This window comes from Oryzias melastigma, linkage group LG24 (genome assembly GCF_002922805.2).
Source record: "Oryzias melastigma strain HK-1 linkage group LG24, ASM292280v2, whole genome shotgun sequence".
NCBI lineage: Eukaryota > Metazoa > Chordata > Actinopteri > Beloniformes > Adrianichthyidae > Oryzias > Oryzias melastigma.
In genome coordinates this window covers 865,574-886,212 of record NC_050535.1, presented here as the reverse complement: position 1 = coordinate 886,212, position 20,639 = coordinate 865,574, and the positions used below count along the sequence as shown (strand labels likewise).

General features: G+C 39.8%; 1 protein-coding gene and 1 long non-coding RNA gene across 2 annotated transcripts in view; one reads left to right on the top strand and one right to left on the bottom strand.

Moving 5' to 3' along the window:
- Window positions 1-20,639, top strand: part of nmbr (neuromedin B receptor) — a 55,533-nt gene that overhangs the window by 31,675 nt on the left and 3,219 nt on the right. The window contains exons 3-4 of the mRNA XM_024291164.2: window positions 1,077-1,292; window positions 18,553-18,791. Coding sequence (XP_024146932.1) covers window positions 1,077-1,292; window positions 18,553-18,791 — 455 coding nt within the window. The remainder of the gene's footprint in view (window positions 1-1,076; window positions 1,293-18,552; window positions 18,792-20,639) is intronic.
- LOC118598160 lies at window positions 13,183-13,561 on the bottom strand. The gene is made up of 2 exons (XR_004947276.1): window positions 13,320-13,561; window positions 13,183-13,231 (listed from the first exon to the last, which is right to left on the bottom strand). It is a non-coding gene; the product is annotated as an uncharacterized LOC118598160 (long non-coding RNA).

The following is a 20,639-nucleotide window of genomic DNA, read 5'->3' as shown; positions in this document are numbered from 1 at the left end:
ATAACTAGAATCAAACCAACTTAGAAAGCCTGAAATAATTTCCAAACTCTGATCATGTGTCCATTAATTCAATTCATTTGTAAACATGTAAACTAACTAACTAAATCCCAACTGGAGGATTTATTCCCCATTGTTTCAATAGTGATTCTAAGGCTGAGTCTGATCTTTTATGACCTTCTAAATATATAAGAGTTTGTGTCAAAAGACCTCCGAGTTAACCTCCACCAGTGACAGACTCACCACTGCAGCAAACAAGTAACCAACAAAAAAGAAATGCTGCAAATAAACAGGAATGCTTGCAAAAGTAAAATAAACACTGCTGCAAAAAAAGTACAAAAATCCTGCAAATAAAAAAGTGGATCATAAATTTGTGTTTGTGCTTCGATGGAGAAGGAAAAAAAACTGAAATTGGAAAACTATGTGCAAACGATTCCAAAAACCATCTCCAATAATCCACTTCATTGTAGATTTTTATTTCTTTTATGTGTAACGTTTCTTGTCATTTTATTTGCAGTAGCGTCTCATGTTTTTTGCAGCAGGATTTCATTGTTTGAAATGTTTCTTTGATTCGCAGCATCATTTGTTTTTATTAGCAACAGTATTTTTTTTCATTTGGATCACTCCTTTTATTTGCAAAGGTTCTTTTTTTTGTTTGAACTTTGAGTTTCTTTCATAACCTGCAGCCCCTCGACTCCTTCACGAGTCCAAAGCCCCTTCACCTGCTAACGACCACGTCTGTACCCATAATGCATCTGTTTTGCTGCACATATGGATCCGTCTGCATGTTTAGTTCATACGACAGAAGCAGATCTCTGTAGACGTTTCTGATTCTACAAATAAAAACTTCAGTCCAGGAACTCCTTAGTCTCCACTTACAGACTATGTGAGTATCCTGAATGTTCCAGTTGGAGTTTGGATGAGCAGCAGACAGTCAGATGGACCTGGAGATTCTAGAGCTTCTTTAGAAGTAGCAGCATGAACTTCCCAGAAGTCCCCGTCCTGCTTTCATCTGCATGTCCTCTGAAGGTTCTGATCCATTTGTTCTGATCCGGTCTGTCCTCTCTCCGTCCTCTCAGGGTCACAGGGACAACATGAACGTGACCTTCGTCAACTGCGTTCCCTACCCGCTGTCCAACCAGATGCATCCCAAGATCCACTCCGTGATGATCTTCCTGGTTTATTTTTTGATCCCGCTGGCCATCATCTCCGTGTACTACTACCACATCGCGCGCACGCTCATCAAGAGCGCGCACGACATGCCGGGGGAAGTCAGCGAGCACACCAGGAGACAGGTGAGCGGCCGACGCCGTCAGGAGGTCCAGCTGGAACTGTGGTCCTCAGAAACCGAGGAACCGTTAGCTTCCTGTTCAACATGTTTAGAAAAGATCTTATTAAAATCACTGATTTCCACGAGCAGAACCAACGTTTTTCATTGATTTAGTTTTGGTGTGATTGTTGTGAAGTGATTGTGTCAGAACTCTGACAAACGAACTTCTAACGTCACATACAGTGTTTTTATTTGCTCCTCCAGTTGTTTGTCGTCTCTCAGCTTTAAGGTTTCCTGACCGGCTCAGATTCCTGCAGGATGAAGCTGCACATGTGAGGGTTGGATTCGACCCGCGTCATCTGACCCGGTTTGTTTTCTTTAAAGTCCAGTTGGTGTGTTGTGTAGAGAAGAGGGCTCTGAAGTCATGGTGAAGACTAAGACAGTGAACTCCGGTTGGTCTACAGGTGAATCGTGGTGATTCACGCGGTGACGCGTCCAACTTTAATGCTAGTCAGTGATCCAGACGCGTTCTGAGGAGATCTGAAGCCCTACGGCGTGATATGAGCAACGGGCGCGGCGGGAAGGTCTGCCAGCAGCTCGATTTGAGTGGCGAGGCGCCAATTCGACCAAAATGTAAATACCTGAAGATTGACGGGTCGCATCAGCCAATCAGGAACTCAGCCTTGGCCAGGTGACGTTTTCAGCAGGTAGAACATTAATTCAAAGCGTTTTTGTCCTGAACTTCCATCTGTTTCATTAACCTGCTGGAGCTGCAGGTTCTCAGAGATCATCCAGCTACGTTGGGGTGAAGGCGAGAAACTCTCTGGACAGATTGGCGCCTTTCATAGTCCAGCAGGCAGAGAGCCGCCGCGGTTCGGAGGCTGCCGGCTCAGGCCTCATCGAGACTTTTAAAAAAAGGAAAAATATCTCCTAATTTTATTTTTTTAGACTCAGCAGAACATGGAAACATCTCCCGTCAAAATGTGCTCATTAAATTTAAGACTGCATGGTGAGAGCTCTCACTCTGACAGAAATTTGAAACTTAACTGAAATGACAGATGTCTCACTCTGACAATTTACCCAAAACAAAATGTTAAGTGTGGTTTACTCAAAACTAATGCTACTTTATATAACTTATTTAAGGCCATTACACCCAGGATGAGCTAGTTTGGCTCTATTGTCTGATATTTTTCCTTAGAATTATTGCACTGCCTCCAATAGATGAGCTGTGTATCCTGGCTCTGTGCGCTCTGGTACCTTCAAGCATTAAGGCTGAAAAACAAAATCCTCAGTCCGTTAAACTCGACCCAAAGGTCCGTCCTGGTGGGAAAACATCCCACTCTGTGCTGAGTCTGCTTCAGCTGCACAAAAGTTCAAACATAAACGTTGGAATTGTTTTTGGCAGCTCCCAGAACTATGATTTACAAGAAAAACAATGAACTAAAAAGAAACAAAAGATGACTTGAGAGGTTATGAAATAATGAATAATAATTCTAAAATAATAGAGGAATGTAAAAGATTCTTCCTTCTTCCATGTAAATGAAATTTAAACTTATAAAGAATAACTTTATGACATTTATTCACTGATTCCAAACATGTATTTTCCTCAGACTAACAGACATTTAATGACATTTTCTTAACCAAAATTCAAACGTTCATCTGATGTGTCGACACGTCTGACGTGGCTCGATTTGGACTCGAAGCTTTCTGCACCCGGATGTCTGGCGTGGGGGGGGGGGTATATAGTTTATCTGCAGGGAGGTTTGGGGGAGGACTGTATCAGCTGGAGTGAGTAATCAGTTTACAGCAGATTGATCTTCACAGACGGCGAGCAGGTCAGACAGAGGGAGGAGCTGAATTAATAATGGCGTTGGCAGGAAACATCTGGCCGTGACGGCGGTTCAAGACGGAGAGGCAGGAGAGTCTTACTGTCGGATTCTTCGTGTTTTTCTGCAGATTTAATCTTTATAAAACACGAGATCTGATTCTGATTAGACTCAACTAAATATAAAGAGCTTTCATTTGAACTGAAAGATATATGTTTTCTAAGCATATGTTTGTTCTTTTAATAGTTTGATCATAATTGTAATCATTTAGATTTAAAAATAATAATTTATCACATTAAAATGTATATATATCTTTTGAAAATGCTGACTTTTTATTTGCATCATTTCTTTTTTGCTGATTTATTTTATTTGTAGCAGCGTTTCTGGTGCTGGTTTGCAAATTCTTTTATGCAATCGACGTCAATCAGTCGATTCTGACTTGGAGAAAAGTCCGAATCTGTTAGAATTACGTTAAGTGCGTAAACGGTTGCAGAGTTACTTTGAAGGCCGTGTTTTATGGTTCTCCAGTGTTAAACCTGCAGCAGGAATTCACTAATTTAAGAACTAATGATGCTGTTCTGGTTCAAATATTGGGATTCACGTCTTTTTGTGCGTTTTGTACTTCATGGTTTCTTATTTTAAATGTTATATTAGTTCTCACACTGAAATGTGTTCTCTTCATTTGCACTTAAAGTCCCATTTATCTGTTTTCTATTATAGAATCAGAGGTCTTTTAATTCAAATTCAGCCATTTTTAGCTTCATTATTAGTATTTATTTATCATCAGAAATGCTCATCAGGTTTGAGCATTGTGACTGCGGAAGTTAGCGCTGCTAATTTTCCCATCAGCCCCTTGTTTACATTCTCTCCCGTAGCGACAGGCACCTCAAAGACCCAAGCTAACGTTAGCATAGCAAAAACTGAGCGTCATCGGTGCTACAGTTTGGAGCCAGATGGCCGTTCAGACGAGGAAATGAAAACGTTTGTGGATCCATTTGTCTACAAATAGAGGATTCAGAATTGAAGTGGAAAAAGAAGACTTTAGCCCCGCCCATGGCAGTTACCGCGTCATACATCTGAGCTTTTTCAAGCATCCAGTTTTCATGTGCTCCTGATTTGAAAAAAGAAAAACTCAAAAATGCAGTTTAAAGTTTGAAATGATTTCATAGTTTATGATTAAAATGCTGCAAGAACAAGTTAAAAACGATTTTCACAGGAGTGTCGAGGCTTTTTGATACCATGGATTTGAACACACAGCCTTCCAGTTGTCGGTCAGACACTCCACCATAAGGCCACTAGAATGATCGATTAGTGGATCTTTGGTTTAGCATTTCTAGATAATCCCAGTGGATGAGTGACAGAGATCATAACCTGATCACCTGGATTCAGACTTTAATCCATTTTCACAGACAGCGACTTCGCATCCATTGTGTGTTTTGATGACTCAGCCTCTCGCCGGCGTTCAGTCTTCAGCCGTCATCTTCATCGTCTTCCTCTTCCATTAGGACACAAACACACAACAAAAGTCATTTCTGCCGCTCACAGAGGCGTGCGCGCCGCGGCCACGCTCGCCCACGCGGCCCTGAAAGGACACTCTGTGATGACGCTGACCTGGATAGATCGGGGTTAATATAGATCCGGACACAGACTCCCAAACAGTCAATCAGACGCCGACACCGAGAGCTGACAGGTAATGAGCACCTTTATGGACCGCTGTTTTCAGCAGCAACACACACTTGAAATATGGAAGCTTTAAATCCGCTTTATAGGAAAGATGGCAGAAAAATAACACTTTCATTTGCTGCTGGATCACTGAAGACGTAGATCTAAACAGTAATAACAGAAAACCAGTGATGCTGACTGACGACAAAGTCTGACGATGAAACAAAAACTGTTATTGGTAAAGAAAACAACAAATTTTGCTCTTTTTTTAGCACAAAAGTCAAAGCAGTTTGTAAACATTTAGTCCAGTTTGTTTTTATCATCCACGAGATAATTAGGGTTAAATAAAGATCTACTTGAAGAATAGTGTTATAAAAATACCAAAGAGATTGAAGCTGTTTTTTAATTTTTTTACTTTTTTTTGTTAACAAAAACAACCAAGTTTTTACGGTTTACTTCAACATTTACATCGACATCTTAAGTCTACGGTGGCCCTGAAGTACAATTCATATGAAAACATCACTTAACACAAAAATGAAAACATCTCGGTCGACATTTTGGAAAATTAAAACTAAAGTTTTTTTTTTCTAATTATCCTACAGAAAAACAAAATAATTTCCAGAAAATGTGAAAAGGCATTAACTATGAGACGTCACGACTGGATGATGAAGAAAGATGTCCCAAACTGTTTCATATTTTTAACAATAAACTCTCATTTCTGGAAATTAAGTGTTTACTTTTTCTTTTAATTAGATTTTGGTTTCTAGAATTTTGCTTTGATTTCTAAAATGTAACGTTTTGTTTTTTAATTGTCGTTAAAATCTTTTGCGTTGGGACTGATTTGTCCTTCAGGGCCACCGTCAGAAAATGTATCCAAACATTTGAATCGATTCACTGCCAGAAGGAAAACTATTTTGCAACCATCTCAAAAACTGGAGGAATCTGTCCTCCTGTCACTTCTGCACAGTTTATCTGCAAAATCCTGTCGGAATTTTGTCCATATCCAGTGAAATAAAGAGCGAGCGTTAAAAACAGCTGCAAACAATAGATCTCTCCTCACAAGAAAGATAAATAAAGCTGACAGCAAATCTAAAATCTGAATAAAATCCAGAAAACTGAATCTTACTGACACTGAAGAATTAAAGCAAAACAGTAGAAAAGGAAGGAAAACAACATTTAGAACTCTTAAAAGTGTAAATGTCACAACAAACTGTAGAAAAACTCAAATTTAAACAATAAACTCAAACAATTTACGACTAAAGATGAATTTCACTTAAAAAAAATCTTACAAAATGTCAACTTATGTGACAAACTGTGTTCAAACAGCTGAATGTTCCACATAAATATATATCAAGACATGATAATTAAAATAATAAATATCTCTATCAAGGCTGGAACAAATTTACATAAAACTGTTTTAACAGAATAATACCTAAAGTAGGACGTTTGATGCGAATAACTTCTCTAGTTTAATGAAAATCGGACTTAAATTCCTCCCAAAACTTGTTTTAGTCGTTCTCTTCTCAGCTATTCGTCCTCCAGCAGTGAAAGACGTTCTGCTGCAGGTGTTTCCTGATTCTGAACCACAGAGGAACCTCTTTACAGGTCAGCTGGTAGAAATGGAAATATTCTCTGCAGAGCAGCGGCTGTGAAAGCTGCAGAGGAGGCAGCTGCTGCCCAATCTCTGCCCGCCGCGCCGGGGTCATCCTGGGCTCAAATGTTTGGAGTGGAGGGCGCCGTTTTCTCTTACCGATGACGTCATCGCTCCCTCGCTGCCTCTGATGCAGAAGACTGCGAGGGAGTCTGCTGCCGTTCATGGAGACCTGAAATGGTTGAGTTTGAGTCGTGTCCTGGGCTGATGTTTCAGTCGTGAAAGCGTTTCTGACAGTTTAAAAAAGTTTATTTACTGTTAGTTTTTTGCTAACGACAAAGCAGAGAACGCGATCAAAATGGCTCACAAATCTTTCTCCAGGATTTTGCTTTCACAGCTCTATTCTGATATATTAGAGGACTTAAAATTCCATCTGGGCTCAAACCACAATGATTAAATGGTCTATATAATTAAAAAAAAATTAAAAAAAAATTTGAGCTTCTAATTTTATTAAAATGTTAATTTACACCCCTAAAACAGTATTTTGATCCTGCTTTCTGAGCACCAGCCCCTCCCAATCCACGAAAATGATCGAGCTCTCCTGTTGTGATGTCACAAGGTGGGGAACAGCCCCTTCCAGGAGGAAGCTCCGCCCCCAGGCTAATACACAGACACTTCTTTTTCCATGGAGCTAACAGCTTTCATTTTAAATGCACAACATACACATCCGTCCAGTTTGGACCTTTTTGGTTTTTGAAATGCAGATATGGTGCCAAGGCCGGCGCTAGTGTGATGTCATGAAATGGGCGGTACCCAGAAGGAGCGAAAGGCGGAGCCTCAGAGATCTAGAAATCTTATTGAAAAGAGTTCACAAAAATAACTTCCTATGAATAAACTGGTCTTTAGGGTACCAAATATGATCATTCTTATAGAAATAGTAGATTTCATGATCAGTTTTTACTCGGTTGGCACGTCCATAAATGAGAAGGATGCCGTCCACTGAAGAGGTAACTTGTAGGAGAGGTTGTGCACTGTCTTAGACAGGTGAACGGGATTACCTGGAGAGCCTTTCAGGTGTGACGTGTTGATGTCTTGATGAGGGTAGTTGGTTATGCAGGAGCGAGAGGGTTTCATGACGTAAACCGGCGCTCCTCTCAGCTTCAGTAGAAATCAGAGCCATGAGCTTCATGAGTCACCAGACAGAAGTTCTGTCACCAGGAGGTGATCTGAGATTTGAACTCAACATGTCAACTCTCTGGTCCCTGCTGGAACTGAAACTTCCAGACCTGCAGGTGTTTATCCGACACTCCCAGTGAATTTATTGTATCAGCTGAATGAAGCGGTGTTTGTACACAGGCCACATGACCCGAGGTGTTTACATTTAATTAAAAACACAATGTTTGGGTGATGAATTAAAGCCACAGCAGCCCGTCCCGGCTGCCTTTGTTAACAACAACCTTTAATTATTCATGTCAGACCTCATTCATTTTCTGAAGCGTCCATCATCCATTATTAACAGCCGCTTCCTCTATCGTGGTCACTAACAGTGACGGTTCATGTCAGACGGCGAGGCGAACAACCACGCCAGCCCACTCCCATCAGCGCTTTGAGATCAAAGTCGTGTGGATGTATGGAACCATCGTGATGGAAAACCTGAACCCTCAACCAGAGACTGGAGCTCGTTTGATGTCAGAACATGAACAAAAAACCAAATGTTCACCTGTTGATTTTTCTCAGAAAAGAGTCTACAACAGAAAAAAGAAGAAAAGAATCAACTTTTATTGGTTCTTTTGATCTTTTAAGGGAAAAAAAAGATTTAAAAATAAATATTGTCAGAAACAAATACAACATTCAATGAGGGACATTCTAGAAATGTTTTCTGCAGACTCCTGGCTAGTTAGGAAAAACCAAACATCCAGGATTGAAGAACCAACTGCTTCCTTAATGACTTTATTACTGCTGAAGCACAAAGGAACCGCTACCGGAACCATCTTTCCAGGTAGTCTCAGTCTAAGTTCTCTGAGTTTCCTCAGTCTGAGTAGACTCCACACTCTGAGTGGAACAACTGGACCGAAACTTCCATTAGTCTGTCTCTTGTTGCTTTGCCCCGCCCTCTTCATTCTTGACCAATGGCTGAAGAGATCTATAGTCGTGTGGTTTTTGTTTGGTTTGGAGCAGAAATGTCCAGTTTATGACAGTCTGAATGGAGACCAAACTCAAGGTTCAGGACTCGATCCAGACTGACAGACTTCTCAAGTCAGAGAAAAGAAATTAACTTCTGTCTAGTTTAAAATATGTGTTTGTATTTCTGTTTAATCCATTTATACTTTTATACAAATGACTCATTTGAGCGGTTTGGTGCCTCAGCTGGAACAGGGTTACGAAAGGATGAGTTTGGAGAGGGAGTACTTTCAAAATAAAAGAAAACAAAATAAAGTAAAAAGAAATATTCCTATTTTTCCACAAATCAACACTTTTACGTAACTATGGAGACATGATCTTGGAAAACCCGTGAAATAAATTGTGGGGTTCCCCAAGGATCAATTTTAGGTCCTTCACCGTTTCTTTTTTTTTCTTTTTTGATTACATCTATTTCTTTGTCACGCTGATCAGCAGACATTGTCTAGTTCTCAAGGAAAGGCATTGAATAACTTCATAAGCTTCTGCCTATTCCTTTTTTTATTGTTTGTTTATAGTGTTAACTGTACAAATTACAAACTAAACCAATAAATTTGAACAAAATAAAAAAATATATACACACGTTTCTTGTTAAAGTTTCATTAGCCGTTACGCAACTAGATATGTGAAATTTGTTCTGCTCATTTGACTCCTCCCCTGGGGGAGTGGTGAGCTGCAGACACAGCTGCGCTCAGGAACCATTTCGGTTTAACCACCAATCCAACCTCTTAATGCTGAGTGTTAAACAGGAGACTCTGGGTTCTGTTGTTAGAGTCTTTAGTACGACTGTCTGGATTTGAACTCATGACCTCAGTCTCAGGGCGGACACTCTACCATGAGGCCACTGGGATGTCATCAGAAGACAATGTGTTGACTTTCACATCTGTGCTGATGATGCACCGCTTTACCTCTGAGAAGTTTGAGAAACACTTTTAGAAATAAAGTTTGAATTTTTTGTGACACATTTTTTAGGAAAGCTTCAGTGTTTGGTGAAGCTTCATTTGCCCACCACTACCAACAAACACAAAACTACACAGTAAGACAGTTCACACACTAAAGTCAGGCTCCACCAAATCCACCCTCTGATGGAGTGAACGACTACAGGATTTAAAGGATGCATTTTTAGCTCTTGTCCAATCAGAGAGCACCCTTCCAGCATCACACCTGAAAACATTCAACAGAGAAAGACTCACAAAGATCCACAAAAAAGGTGATGTCACACTCTGACTGAGAAATAAAGCACAGAAGAACAAAACGTCCATGGTTTCTTTTGACCAAGAATCAATAAAAAAAGATGCTTTTAGTAAAGAAACTTCCTCTGAATACGTCTCCTGTAACGAAGTCTTAAGGACAGACATTATACTGACCTCTTAAAGCTTTTCTTTAAACATATTTCCATTAATTTTTTATCTGTATTAATCATTTTCTCCTTCATTTCGTTCTTTTATTTTCCAAAAGTCTTTGAATTCCGAGGATAAGTACATCGCAGTAATGGACCTTCAAGGCAAAGGACCATAAAGTTGAGGAGCATGCCGGCCCTCATCTACATGCACGTCACTCTGACCTCCACCTGATTTTGATTTAAACTGATAACTGCATGTGAGACCAAACGCATTTTCACACCCTCAAGTCAGACTTCCAATCATTGTCATGAAATTAGTCTCATCTCTCATCTGGATCTCAGTGGATGATTCATCTCATTACATTTAAATCCATGTCAGTCTCCTCTGAGGGGCAGCCGTTCTCCCAATCCCATTTGAAAAAGGAAACTCCTCGGCAAATAAGACTTCATCTGCTCGTCTTTTAGGGGTCAAACGGTAACGTCAGACGGGGGAAAAGCTCAGGTGTTTACGGGGAAAGCAGTGGGTACAAACACGTCCACGACTCGCGGCTCGACAGAAGATTCGTCTAAAATGTTTGGAGTTTTGTGTCATTGAGGAAAAAGACTGAGAGAGAAAATGAAACATCAGATGGTTTCTCCTAAAATAAACCTCGTTTTCTGCCCACAGACCGGAAGTTCAGCCTGAAAACAAACTTTTGACCAATTAAACCCAAAAGTTGAGTCTTCATAAATATTATAGAGGTTGTTATGAAGGATTTAAAACATGATGAAGAGTTTTTCTGAAACAGCGTTTGTCAAAAACATTTCCTCCCACTCTTTTTTATGGCAAATAATCCAACTGATTTTGACAAAATCTTATATTTAATGGATTCCTTGTGTCATGTTTGGTTCACAGAAGTACAACAAAGTCAACTTATGATTAAGACTAACTATAATGACTTAAAATACGTGTGTTTGTGGATGGATAAATGAGTATCTCTTTTATTTCTAATTTTTACATTTTCCAATAAATCATCTAAAGTTTCAGACTATATCTCTTTTGTTTGCTTTAGTATTTTGTTGTTTTGATTGTTTAAAATACACAAATTTCAAGTAAAAAAGCTCAAAATCAAAAGTAAAATTAGGCAGACACAAACAAGATTTTTGGAATTAAATGCATTTCTTGGTAGGAACTGGCTGCCCTTAACTCTGCACAGCGGCGCCACTAGAGGTCCCACAGCGTCACAGCCAATGAAAAGCTGAGCGTGTCGTGGAACAGTTGGCCCCACAGCTCCTCTGTAAAATCACCAACCATAATTCCCCAAATCTCTTCCTCTGTCGCCGCTCCAATGTAGCTCCATGGCCTGAACAAGACGCCGCTGTCTCCTTTGATAGATGATGACGTTTGGTTAAGGACAACTCAGCGTCACTTTTTAATGTTTTGGGTTTCCACACTGGCTGTTCCCGTTAAATCAGGGTCCAGTCATTTTCCAGACGCAGTACTGGACACGGACTTAACCTTGAGATGGAGCTGGTACCAGTACCTTAACCTGAGACCCTACCTCCAGCACGATCCACGTCCAGTACTGCACCAGATCTGGTACAGCATTCAGAATCTGGTACTGATCCAGTACCAATCCAGGGTACCAGTGAGTTCTGTTTGTGTCCTCTGGGATGTAAAAGCTTAAACAGAATCTTGTCTTCAAGCTACTGAACATCAATGTCACAAACCTGCTATATTTGCTGTTAATCTCTTGAATTGCGTAACTTTAAATAATATCTTAATTTATACTTCTGGATCTTTGAGTTGTTTTTCGTAGAGATTTCCTCAAAGTTCTCCTGGACACAAAATCAATTTCCTTCAGTGTAAAAATGCCTCTTCTTGTTTGATTGTTGTTCATGAGATCCTGCTGTCTGCACATTCTGACAGACCGCTGACAAAACCAGGATGGGCTCCATCAGGTCCCTCTGACCTCAAGAAGAAACACAAACAGGAAATGAGAAAGACGGGAACTCATCCATCCTTTTTTAAACCGGCTTTCCGGGTCATCGGAACCAACCCAGATTCTGAGAGAAAATCAAAGACGGAATTGATTGGAAACCAAAGAGAAGAACTTGGATTGAAAAAAGAAATTGTGATGAAAGATAAAACATATGGAACATAAAGAAAATGAATGGCACATCCTGTTTTTAGGTGATTTATTGCTTGTTTCCTTGAAAGGAAACGGTAAGCGAGTTATGAGAAGACGCTGGCCTGAGGCTGCAGGGACGATCGCATCAACAAAAACCGCCAAACCTAATGTTCAAATGAACAAGAAACACGGAAACATAAACGCTGTGATCCAATTCTTCATCCTGACTCCCCCAAATCACATTTTCATCCCGAGTGTCCTTTCAGAGACAGTTTATCAACATTATTGAAAATGATGACAACACGACCTCAATATTTCAGCAGATTTCCTCTGAGATGAATCATGATTATTATTAGCTTATGGAGGGATTTCTACACATCCGCTCGGACGGCACTTTTTTATTACTGAGAGGTGCGACTTGGAGCAACTTTACTTTTTAGGCTGCAGTGATTTGCATAAAGTAGGACATTATGTTCTTAAAAACTTACTCTGAAAACCAAATATTACAGCTACATCGGCACAAACTGGCTCTCTGAAGGTACGTTCACAACAGGCGCAGCGTCAAGTTTCAATGTCATGTTAATGTACCGACTAGAGCTGCCACTAACGATTATTTTACTAGTCAACTAATTATTATTATTTCTAATTAGTCGACTAATCGCTCATGTGCAAAGTGGATGTAAAACACACATCTTGACCATCATTAGATTTAAACTAACTGAAAACTAGATATCATTACCTGTGATGTTAGTGTGAATGCTGTAAGCTGAATTTGGTCACTGAAGAAGCTGAAATTGATAGCTGAAAACGCTGAAGTTGATAGCTGGAATTGCTGAAGCTGACGGCCAGCTAAAAATATTAGCTGTAAATGCCAAATTAGCCTAAAAAAATGATTTTTTTTTAAATTAGCAAAAACAGGTTAAATGCAGCTGTTCAGGGCATTCATGCTTGTACTTCTACCATTCATACACGTTGTGGTTTACGAAATTGTACGTTAATTTTTGCGATTTTTCAAGAAATTCTTCAAATTTTTTGTACTATTTTTGCAAATGATGCAAGTTCAGTATTAAAATGTTCAGCACGTTCAGCACATTGACGCTCGTACTTGTGGTGCTTTTCAAAGAGTGTAGCTGCTCCTTAAGTTTTTCAATTCGATCAGAAAAAAGCCACGCTCCGACTGATGATCTTTTGGTCATTTCTTTTTCACGTAACCACAGAATCGCCAAAGAATCACCAAGGAATCACCGTGAAAAACTAAAGAAAGAAAAACAAATACACTTTTCAACATGTAAATTTTACAAAAAAAAACTTTCAAAGCTACAATACAATAAAACAATATTACCGTGTGCCCTCTGATCACATTTTAAGGAGTTGCTCGTCCATTTTCAGTCTTTCCACCGTGCTCTGTTCTGTCTCCGTCCAGCGTGTTCTCTGTGTTCTTTTTTCGTTATGCTAATGCTGCCCCACCTGGCTCGTTATGATCCAACGCATGGACAGCGCATGCACAGTCAGTTTTTTCAGTTCACCACAAGGGGTCAGCAATGAGACATAAAATTAAATCCAACTCAAATTAACAAAATAAAATCTTTTTTAGACAGCTACAAAGAGTCTTCATGAACCACATTCAGCATAAAGCATTCACACTAGAATTATCACAGGTAATACTGTTTGAGCTTTAGTTTCCCCTCTTAGGTTAACGCTCAAACGGCGACGTGGTTGTCGAGGCTTCTGTTCCAAACATCTGAATCCAAGCTACTCGCTCAACATCATCCATGTTTTCAATGATGTGGTCAAGAATGAAGTTCATTCGCCATTGCAAGAAATGTGACAGAGAAAGAGAGGCAGCAAATTTGATGCCTCCGCCGCAGCTTTACACATCTAAACATTTCACCATGAAAGAAATCCTCAGAAATGTAATTTAAGCTTAATCTTCTTTATAAATGTCCTTCATCAAGAGAAAAAATAAATGTTAAAAACACCGTTTTCACTGCAGTGAGTCTTTTTGTTTTTTCTAATCGTATCTGGTTCATAAAGGAAGATCAGCCTGTCTTGTTTGGATCACACTAGAAGCTTTTAGACCTGCCAACCACTGACGGGAAAACAAACGCTGACGCGGAGCAAACAAGAGCTAAAGGTGTCGTCGTTAATGCACACTCACACTGTGCAACAGCAGAACCAGACGGATCATTATTATCCACCCGAGTGGTAAATGCAGGACCTGATGTTAACATTTATCATAATTATAGTAGTGCAGCTTCGTAGGACATTTGATTCAAAGGTTTTTACATCTGAAGTGGTTGTTAATCAGAGGAGGAGGTTGCTTCTCCAGTCTTAAATGCCATTAAGCTGCAGTTTATTCCTCCGGCGTTTCCAGCGTGACGCTGTCTGCGATGACGCGAGGACGCCGCCGTGACTGACAGCGAAGAGAAAACAAAAGGTGGTGCAGGTGACTGAGAAGTTCACAGAGAAGAGCAGCGGAGAAGAGAAAGGAGGCAGAGAAGTGACAGGCGTGGAATAAGAAGGAGCCTGAGATGAATCGACGACACATGAAGAGGAAGAGAGATGGAGGAACAGCAGGAAGAAACATTGAAGCTCCACCAGACAGGAAGAGAAACACGTGTAGATAAAAACATCTTTCCTTTTTTCCAAACGACTTCACGAAAACCTCTGTGCAGCTTTATTTAAGCTTTAATCGGTTTAGCCGTGGAGTGCTGCTGTGCAGAGTGTAATCTATCATCCAGCCACTTAGTAAAAACATCACGAGATCAAGTACACATTCTTTCCAACTAGCATTTAGAAACCTCATTAACTTCTGCTCCAAACTGATTCATCATCAGCAAAATACTTTTTCCAAGTTTGGAACTGCAAACCTTTAAAAACACGTTTTATTTAACACTTTCTGGAGTTCCAGCAAAGAAAAAATACAGCAAAATAACTATTACAGGTTTTTAGTCATCACAGCGGGCGATTTCCCAGAAGGCTTTGCAGAGTTTCCCTTCTGTGACGCAGACGGGAGCTTTTCTTCATTTATTACTGACATTTAGGTCTGATCTCAGCGTGCAGAAAAACAGCAAATACATGCAGCCGTGAACGTTAGGGACGAGTGTAGAGACGAGCTGCAGAGATTCAGGATGTGACCGAGGTTTCTTTATCTTATTTAGTTTATGGCTACGGAGATAAACGAGTCCCAAATTTACTCTAAAGCCTCGTTTCCACTGAGGTCCGGTCCAATACGGTCCGGTCCGGTATTTTAAACATTTCCATTTTAAAGTGGACCCACTCAAAAACTCACCAAAATTTGAAAGTGAATTTTGGGAATAGCGGACGATCCCGAGAATGATGACACCACAGCGGGAGAAACCCTCCAAAAGCTCTTATGGGATTAAAAAAAACGTACAAAATCCACAAATGAAACCAAAACAAACATGTTGGGGACACCCAAAGGGATTTCTGAAATTATTATGGGATGGCCACAAGACTTACAGCTTGGAGGCCATTTTTTCTGGCAAAATGTAAAATATGGGGAAAAAAAAACTTTAGTTTGAGAAAATTTCACACACATGCTGCCAAGATAACTCTACAACCACAACTGAAGTTTTGTTGACCTTTGACCTTGAGAAGAAGCTGCCATCTTGAATTTTAAAAGGAAATCTTCATTAGTAGCTTCTACAAATTCAAACTCCTCCTTGGGACTCTGATCTCTTGTCTCCTAACTCCTCACGCATCATTGTGAAACATTGTGGGATAAAATGGTGGATTAAATGTTAGGAGATCTTAAACGCCGTTAACGTGGCGAGCTCGCAAAAATTACATTTCACTATTACAAACTGTTTATCAGAACACGGTGTAAAGGTGAACAAAACAATTTGATGGATGACGTGAACAAGAAATATGGGTGTAGTTAAAAAGAACTTCAGCTGCCAAGGAAATCAAAAAATCAAAAAACTGCTGATTTATCTAAAAATTACTTAGATTTGTCTGGCAAACTAAGAAAAAATAAATTGGTTGCTATAGAGATGAACCAACAAAAAAAGCTTCCATCTTGAAAAAAAAAAAGATGTTGTCTATAGACGTTGGCTTTTAAACGGTTTTCTGTGGTTGATGTCACACTCGCGTGGTCCAGTTCTCAGATGTAGTCAGTGTTGACTGTACGATGGTGCAGTGGACAGCACTGGTGCCTTACAGCAAAAAGATGGTTCGAATCCCATCTAGTCCTACAAATGTCTTCTGGCCGTGCTGGCCTCCATGTTTCTGTGGGATTGAGATGATGAACAAATATTTTCATTGAAGGACATGACCTAAAGCTGTTTATTTAATAATGGATTTGATGATGTCATCAGATCAGAACACCATCTAAGGGGAGCCTGTGTGTAGAAGCAGTACCAGGAGGAACATCTCCTCCCTCATTGGTCCAATCCCCCAGATTGTTACTGACATTACAGTGTCTTTTCCTCTGGTGCAGCTCATAAAATGTCAAACCGATGCCGAGAAAAGGAGGGAAAGAAAATGTATTCTCACCTGAGGAAAAGAAATGGTCTTTTTCGGAAAGCTCTGGCCTTTAGCGCCCACATTATGAGCCCAAACACCGACTCCTCTTTTTTCTGTCCACTTTTATGAATTTTGAATGAGAAGGTTGGAATTGCTCTGGGCTGAATTTGAGCCAGCTCAGTGGAAAAGGTGATGGACTTGAAAGAAACAAAAGACTTTTCTGCTTATCTAAAAGCATCGGGAACATGTCAGGAACTGTCGACACGCAGAAGAGGACATTGAGGATGTCTGAAGAACTCCTCTAAAAACATATTTAATGTGTTTTTGTCAGGTTGTTTACAGTCAGACTCAGCTGACCTATTTAACGTGTTTGAATGTTATGAAGCTTTTCATATTTTCCTACATCCTTTACAGCATCTGTCTAAACCCAGTGACAACACTCTACCGCTAAAGAACTTGGTGCTTAGACTGGATCCAGTCCACCCTCTCATATGTTAATGTCTTCTGATGTTAGTTTGGAGAAAAGAGGCTTTACAGGTTTTTATTGACATTAAAGACCCAATAATGCTTCAAATGTTTCCAGTTTTCTGTCTTTTTGTCACGTTTGTGAAATTACACACATTTAGTGCATTTCATGTGGTCTCCACTGATTCCTGTTGGATCTGTTACATTCTGTTATGATGAAACATTTATTTTAACTAACTTGACTCGGACTCTTCCAGGACTAGAAGAGCTTGTATCGATTACTTTCATTTCACTTGGACTAGTGCTTAAAAAAAAGAACAAAGATTTTATACTTCTTTGCAAAAACTTAAGCTTGGAACCAAAGACATGCTAATTGACTTGGACTTGTGACGAACCGACTTGGGACTTGACTTGGACATGCCACAAAGAGACTTGGCTCGGATATGAAATCAGATATTGGGAACTAGAGGTGGCCTTGTGACAACAAGCACAAGACTTCATTTGATCTTGGTTCCAAAGACTTGTGACTTGACTTGGACACAAGACAAAGTTACTTGAGACTTGGATGTGTGACAAAGAAAATTGACTTGGACATGTAACTAGAGATATATGACCATAGACTTGGCCTATGACTTAATTTTAGTTTGATACCAAAGACTTGATTTGGACACATGACATAGAGACTTGGAAATTGGAAAGAACATGTGACAAATAGACTGAGGACTTGCTTTGAACACGTAACAAAGAGACTAGGGACTTTACTTTGAACTTTGATAAAGAGACTCTGGACTTGTCGTGGAGACATGACAAAGAAACTTGGGACTTAACTCTGACATGTGACAAAGAGACTTGACTTGGACATGTAACTAAGTGATGACTTGGCCTTGTGATAACCAATGAATGGCTTTAGTTTGATACTAAAGACTTGGGACATGACTTGGACACATGACAAAGAGACTTGATCTTCGGAAGAGCATGCGACAAAGAGACTGAGGAATTGACTTGGAGCTTCGACATAGAAACTCTAGATTTAAATTGGACACGTGTCAGAGACTTGGGATTTGACGTAAACACAAGACAAGGAAACTTGAGACTTGACTTGGACATGTGACAAAGAGACTTGAGACTTGAAATAGACAAATGACAAGGAAACTTGGAAATTTACATGGACATGTTACAATGAAACTTGGGAGTTGAATTGGACATGTGACAAAGAGACTTGGGACTTGAATTGAACATGTGACAAAGAGACTTGAGACTTGAATTGAACATGTGACAAAGAGACTTGAGACTTGACTTGGACATGTGACAAAGATACTTGGGACTTGAATTGAACATGTGACAAAGAGACTTGAGACTTGACTTGGACATGTGACAAAGAGACTTGAGTTGGACATGTAACTAGAGATATAGAAGTATTGAATTGGGCTTGTGATAACCAACAGGTGACTTGATTTGTCTTGACTTAATTTGACCTGGGACTTGTCTTGGACATGTAAAAAAGAGACTGGGGACTTGTCTTGAACATTGGACAGAGCTCTAAACTGTTATTTCTGAACGTCCCTCTGAAGTTTGTAGATGCTTCTACCTGACCCTCTTGATGCTTCATCCCGCTCTTCCAGATGGAGACCAGGAAGCGTCTGGCTAAGATCGTGCTGGTTTTCGTGGGGCTGTTCGCTCTCTGCTGGTTCCCCAACCACGTGCTCTACATGTACCGCTCCTTCCACTACCACCAGATGGACCTGTCCCTGGCCCACCTGGTCATCACCCTGCTGGCCAGAGTCCTCAGCTTCTCCTCGTCCTGCGTCAACCCGTTCGCCCTCTATCTGCTCAGCGAGAGTTTCCGCCGACACTTCAACAGGTCAGACTTAGGAATTCCACCAACAGTATTTTACTGTTCTTAGATAGAAGAGTGATATAAGAAATGACATGAATAGTTTTTAATATGTTTTTTCTAAAATTCTAAAGGATAAAAGAGATGAGTTCTTATTGGAGTACTGCAAAAAACATTAAAAAATGCTTATAAAATATTCTTTTGGAATCTTTACCAGATCAATTTAATAAAGAAAAGACCCCAGAGTTATTAAGGTTCTACTAAAAATAAAAAGTTATTGACTAAAGGATTCATCTTTTCTATATCTAAAAACAGACAATTTGAAAGAGAAATTAATCTGTAACGGTAGGGACTATTTTTAAAATGTTGGTTTTCTTACTACAGGAATGTAAAAAAACCCAAAAATCTTTAAAGTTGGATCAAACAACCACCTAGTGGTTTCTCTTTGAACTGCAGTTATTTTTTTTCTACAAAAAGGCTTCAATCCAGAAGTTAAAGGGTTGCTTCTTAATGAGGATTATTAGTTTTGATTTAACTTTTAATCCAATCAAGATAAAGGCATTTCCCGAGGCCGTTTTTCATTGTATGTACTTTACAGTATGTAACTTAAAAATATTTTCTATCTGACATCAGTCACTGACTACAGGATGGTAAAATTACAAAACATATTTTGAGAAAAAGGTTCTTCTATGAAAGTCAAATTGTAAAGTCTTACAAATTGAAACCAGTTAAGTATAAACAGTAAAGAAAAAGAGAGCAGCATAAAAAGAGCCGACCAAAACAACCTGAACTTCTGAATGAATTAAAGCCGTCAGTCTAACAATCGATCTCTGGGGGGAAATGAAATCAATCCAGAGAGGCAAACTTTACAGAAGCTAACAGGAACATGTTCCGTCATTTTGTAAATAACCTAAACATGCTATTTCTAAAAGCTGTTTTGCATAAATATCCATCTGCCTAAACCACAGCAGAGACTCAAACAAACTCAGCTGTAAAGATCTACAGACAGGAAGACTAAGACTTAACGCCTGTGGGAGGCAATTAAACCTTCAGCGCTCTCGTCTTCATCACCTTACACTCTAAATAACAAGAGTCTGAGTGATGCTTTGATCCACGTGTCAGGATTTACTGATCCTACACAAGTCTTTAAGGTTGTTTGGATTTTCTTCCATTTAATTTTACGGCCTTCAGGTAATCTGTGTTTTTAGTATATTACCTGAGGGGAGGAAGGAGGGGAGTTTCTAAACATACATAAGACATCCAAACAGAAAACAAGTCAGGGAGACTACTGACCCGCCACGTTTACCGGCGGAGTCACCTGCTCAATACTAAGGCTGCCTAGTAAGATCTAACTAACAAAAAAACAAACAAACCTCAGCCTCCTGCTTAGCCATCCTCTCTGGTTGAGGGTTTCTTCTGGAGTACGTAGCCAGCAGGTGTTAATCTGGATGATGGGCCACACCTGCCAGGTGAGCAGAATGACAGTGGAGGGGATGCAGCACAACAACAAGACGTAACACGCACATTCTTAAACAGTCGTTATCCCGCGGTGGTCACACTAGACATCCCTGAGGAGACGGGTTCTTCTTTTTCTACTGTTTTCTAGGGCGTGTAGAGGCAAACATCTGGTGATACGATATATATCGCAATAGATCGCAAGACACCACCAAAGACAATACTTCACTATTTTTACATTTATTCTTTGGTAATAGTGACTTAGCAGTAAGACACAGAAATATTTATTGATTAAATATTGTCTTGGCAGCATTTTTAATAGATACAAGTGAAGTATCGCGATATCTCACTGAATCGATGTTGTCTTACACCCTCTACTGTTTACTAGCACATGCCAGTTGGAAGAGGTTTGGTAGGAAA